The following is a 5,511-nucleotide window of genomic DNA, read 5'->3' on the forward strand; positions in this document are numbered from 1 at the left end:
ATCCGGTTCCACTCTGTTCTAAACTAACTTTTTAGATCGATCATCTAGCTTTACTTGGGGCTCGGTGACTTTAGCATAGGCTAGGCAACCAAATACTCTGAGGTGACTTACGCTTGGCTTTTGGCCCTTGTAAGCTTCATACGGAGTTTGGTTCTTCAATGCTCGTGTCAGAGTTCGGTTGATGAGGAAAGTAGTATGCCTCGCCCCTTCACCCCATGAATAATTTACTACTCCCTTCGCTTTCATCAAGCTCCGCATCATCTCCATTAGGGTTCAGTTTCGCCTTTCCAGCACACCATTTTGTTGCTATGTGTATGGAACTGTTAAATGTCTGACTATGCCTTCCATTTCACAAAAAGAATTGAATGTACTAGAGGTGAATTCTCATCCACGGTAAGTTCGTAAAACTTTAATCTTTCGCCAAGTTTGTTTGTCAACCATAACTTTAAAATTCTTGAAACACCCAAAGGCTCTACCTTTCTATTTTAACCTAAAAGTCCACATGTATTGTTAATAGTTATTGATCAAAACAAACACGTACCTATTTCCGGCTATGGTAGATGGTGTAATCGACCCACATAAATCACCATGAATCATTGCTAATGGTTCGGTACCCCTGAAGTTGCTTGCCATCGGGAAAGGTAACCGTGATTGCTTCCCAACCAAGGAAGATTTACATAACTGGTTCTGTTGATTAAGTATCGGTAATCCCTTCACATACCCTTTAGACGCCATCATCTTTATTGACTCAAAGTTGACGTGTCCGAGTCGTGTATGTCACAACCAAGCATCATCCTCTAGCTTAGCATATAAACAAGCGGGATTTCCTATTTTCAATATAATTTTGTATAGACGCTTCTTCATTCTTGGTACTTTCATAAGTAGCGTCCCGGTTCTATCACGCATAGTCAAGTATTCACCCTTCATGTGGATATCATATCCATGCTCGGTTACTTGACCCAAACTAATAATATTGCTACGAAGGTCCGGTATAAAATAAATGTCCGTCGTAAGATGTTGCTCACTGGTTTTTCCTTCGAGCAGTATAGAACCGTCACCACTAATTCCCGCACATAAACCATCAGCAAACCTTACTCTACCAGTAATCCGTTCATTCAATTCCGAGAAAAAACTTTTGTTCTCGTTAATATGATTACTTTCCCTGTTGTCAAGGTACCAAACATTACAATTAGATTCGTTTTCGTACCTCTTTGGGATAAGATTTTCTTCATTTAGAAATACCATCTCGTGTGTGAATAAAGCCAGATCATCCTCCTTCGTCTCGTTCAGATAAGATGCTTCCTGCTTCTGTTTTTGTTTTAGGCATCCAGAAGCAAAGTAACCGTATTTATTACATCTGAAACATAAGATCTTAGAACGATCTTTCTTTCTCGATTTCTGACCTTCATTCTGATTCTGACCTGGTCCACTTGTACCTCGGTCCTGCCCTTGCCCACAACCCTCGCCTTGGTAGAGACCACGTTGCACACCACACCCTACTACACCCCTTTGACTCATAGGCATGATTTCTTGATAATTTGCCATTAGAAAATAGTAACTTACTTTGATTTTCAGATGAGTATTCTCCCTTCTCTATTAGACGCTCCTTGTACGTCTTGATTCGACATACTACATCTTCAAAATTTGATTTATCTTGATCCAAGACTTGCTCGAGTGAAGCAACGATTTAGATGTACTTGGATCTCAGAAGTTTCTTTAGAAATTTTCTTACCAAAGTTCAGTCTTTAGTAACTTTTCCTAGAGATGCCGACTTCACGGCTATCAAAGCTAACTTGTGTAGGATCGCGTTCGGCCCTGTTTGAGTCGATCAGACGAATTCCTATCCAAATCAAGAGGCGAAAACTAATGATTTGGTGCGATTTCAGCTGGATTCACTTATAATTGCTGTTTTATTGATCTTGATAACACGAATACACGTTCTGGCAGCACTTCGGCAACACTTCGTGGCTCACCGGAAGAAAAACACCCTCAACTATGTGTTTAGATCCGCTTAAATGACCTCTATATATAGCCTGACAGGTTTCGCTTATACGTACATGCACGTATAAGCGAACCTTCATCACTTGACTAATAAGCGGAACTAAATCTATGACATACAAGCGAAACTATCTCCATGACACATAAGCGAAACCTAGATAAGTACACATAAGCGAAACCTATACAAACACATGTTTCTAGGATTTCGTGCCATGTCTAACCTATATGTCACGACCCCCGACCCCATCCTAGCCGGAATCGGAAGCCGCGAGCAGTGCAGTGGTACCGGTGATGATTTTGAAAAACATTGCAGCGGAAATTTCATCAGGATCGTGAGTTAGGAAAATATCAGAGTTTAGAAACACCGGATTTTTATTTAAATAGATGGAATAAATTCCATGTTTTACAAAGGTAGCTTTTAATACGGGATAATCCAAAAACAATATTTCTTAAGTTGATTTAATTAATAAAATAAGCCACTTCTTGAAGTCTTTTAGTGCCAGATCCAATCCTTACTCCAATCTACTGTAATTACCTGAAACGCGTTTTAAAAAGGTTTTGTCAGCGGGAAATACTGAGTGAGTTCATTTATTTTACTGAAAACGACACATTTGGTATAATTCACAGTATTAAGGGTTTTTACATATGTTTATTATCAACCAATTATCAAGAATAGGTATTTGTCACAGACCAGCTCTGTGACTGTGGTCATATCACCATTGGCTGTCCCAATGAGTGACGTATATCACTTACTTTTAGGCTCGCCCACCTAATGTGATTAAAACAATAGTAATACTGTGCACAATACCCCACATACCGGCTGTAATTTGGTGATTACATAAACTTAATCACTGTAATTATAACTTTGAAAAATGATTTGGAGTATTGTAAAATATTTGATAAAAAGAGAATGACTCACTAATCAGCATGCAGGATTGAGTTAACAAACTTCTTGATTCTACTTCTTCCGATAATTAAGCATGCACTTTATTATTCTGGATCTTCTGATGATTTAATAGTTTGTTTGATTGTAAGGGTGTAGTTGGGAGTATTTTTGGTGGTTTAACAGAATGGAATACGTATTGGTGCAAAACCCAAATCAAACCTTAACGGTAGTCATGAGATTCGAACCTTAACGAATTTCACAAAAACCGGGTTAATGATCAATACAGCTTTTACGATAACTCACGAGATCAAATTCTCACAACGAACGACAAAGCGCGATACTTAAACATTCATCGAATTAACGACGAACGACAAAGTATAACCCTAATATGGGCGGCACTTAAACATCCATTGGATATATTGATCGGTCGGAAAATGAATCGTAATAGCGATTGAATGATTATGGGTTAGAACACCAACGTATAGAGAGAAGAAGAAAGAAATTAGCAAAGGAAAATGAAATCCTAGGCTCCTATTTATAGGTAAGAAGTATGCCTTTCTTAGCTAGGAAGATTTCTTAGTTATTAAGTTTTACTTTTATTTATTTAATTTTTTTCTTAACTATTAAGTTTGCTTAACTATTAAGTTTTACTTAACCATTAAGTTTCCTTAACTATTAAGTTTACTTAACCATTTAACTAAATAACTTACTTAGCTTAATTAATCTTGCTTAGCTTAATTAATATTGATTAACTGATTAATTAATCATACTAAACTTAATTAATTAATTAATCTACTCAGTTAACTTAACTGCTAAGTTTGATATACTAGTTTAACAGCTTACTGATTATGAGTTCTAATTTCTAGACACAAGAACTCGTATTAGTGTATTAACTCAATTTAACTTTAACGATAATCACGAGATAAAACCTTCACAACGATTTACAAGTGCAATACTTAATAATTCAGCGGATTCACAACGAACGACAGAGTATAGCCCGAGTTTGGACAACACTCAAACATTCAAGTTGAAATCACAATGAATAACAAAGTATAACTCAATTTGAGCAACACTTAGACAATCGTTGGATAGTTATAATCGATCGGATAAAGTATCGTACCAGTGATTAGAGTTATTACCCTAATAACGGGCAGAGTTTAGGGATTTAGAGGGTAAAATCCCGAGCTATAAAAGCTTGACGGAAAGAAAAGAATTGAACAGCGATTGAGTTAATACCCTGATTGCGGCAGCGATTCGAGTGCGGTGTGTGTTTAATTGTGATATATTTGCTCTAATTCGACATCTACAGAGAGTTTATGCATCGTTTTAAGTTCAGAATTCAAATGCCAATGTCGGCTATTTATGGTGAAATTTGAGACTCGCTTACGACCGTATGCTTGATCCCTTACGGTCCGTAAAGGAACCGGTAAGCTTACGGCCCGTAAGGACCTACCCTTACGGTCCGTAAAGGGTGCAGTCTATTTATGTAGACTAGCTCAGTTCGGGACTAGCTTAGCTGATTCATCAAAATTTGAAATTTTAATTGTGACAACGAATTTAGTTGATAATTATCAACTAGGGTTTACCACCCCTGAGTTTTTGGGGCCCTGATCCTGATTCCGATTGTTCCGAAAATTTTAGGGTTAGTGCGGAATTACTTGGGTGTCTCAATTAGGGTTTCCTTATTGACTAATTATCATTCTAAATATTAATTTTAATGAGAGTTGTTACATCCTCCCCACCTTAATAAAATCTCGTCCTCGATATTTGGACTATGATATTTTCTTGGGTTATGTTTCTTCTTCTAATTAAGAGAAACAATGTATCGTGGAATGGAATCAAAAGATATTTTGAGGGGTATGAAAATAAAAAAAATGATTTATAGGAACAATTGGATTCAATATTCGAAATGAATTTACTTTGATCAATTGAGGGAGATTCTGAATTGATAAATATCTATTTGTGAATGGGAGTATGGAAAATGATTTGTTAATGATTATCCGAAAATCAATATCGTTTACTTAGATGGTACTGGTCAATAGAATTTAGTGTATCGTAATCTGAGTACATAATGGTACCAAGAAAATGACAAATCAAACGAACGACGTATAAATAGGGTTTAGCACAGGCTATAAATCTATTCGGACGCTACAAAGCGTTTGTAATGATTCAATGATGACCGAATAAATTCATTGTTTTCGAATTTGGGAGTTTCAAGGAAGCGAATCTAGATATTTCAAAAGATGAGACATTCCGATGAAACGATATAGTTTCCAAGGTGATTGTGTTTAAGCCAAAAGATATATGATCTATAGATTCTTAGAATGAATGTGAAGAACTTTTTGGAATTAGTAAAAATTCTTTGTCAGAAGAAAACTTACCTTGATTGGTACCTAAGGAAGACTTTAAGATTGACTGGTTTAAAATGAAAATGTTTTGTCAAATATTGAATTATGATATGAGAAAATCAATGTGCTGAGATGGGTGATTTGTAAGAATATATGAAAAGATAATAAAGTTAGTGTATTTTTGTCTTAATACATAATTGTATTTAGATGATTTTTAATCCAAATGTTTGATTTAAAGAGAGGTGATATTTTAGTTTACTAAATACCTCTTCCTTTTAT

At 36.0% G+C, this 5,511-nt stretch overlaps 1 protein-coding gene across 1 annotated transcript; it reads right to left on the reverse strand.

The window, feature by feature from the left end:
* Positions 1-777: 777 nt before the first annotated feature.
* Positions 778-1,545, reverse strand: LOC110906812. Its single transcript, XM_022151888.1, has one exon. It carries the CDS (start codon positions 1,543-1,545, stop codon positions 778-780), a length of 768 nt encoding a protein of 255 aa, XP_022007580.1.
* Positions 1,546-5,511: the final 3,966 nt, after the last annotated feature.

This window comes from Helianthus annuus, chromosome 14 (assembly GCF_002127325.2).
Source record: "Helianthus annuus cultivar XRQ/B chromosome 14, HanXRQr2.0-SUNRISE, whole genome shotgun sequence".
NCBI classification, from domain to species: Eukaryota; Viridiplantae; Streptophyta; class Magnoliopsida; order Asterales; family Asteraceae; genus Helianthus; species Helianthus annuus.

What these genes read in the sequence shown, in the direction of transcription:
- LOC110906812 (XM_022151888.1), bottom strand. Translation starts at nt 1,545, where the DNA reads ATGGCAAATTATCAAGAAATCATGCCTATGAGTCAAAGGGGTGTAGTA.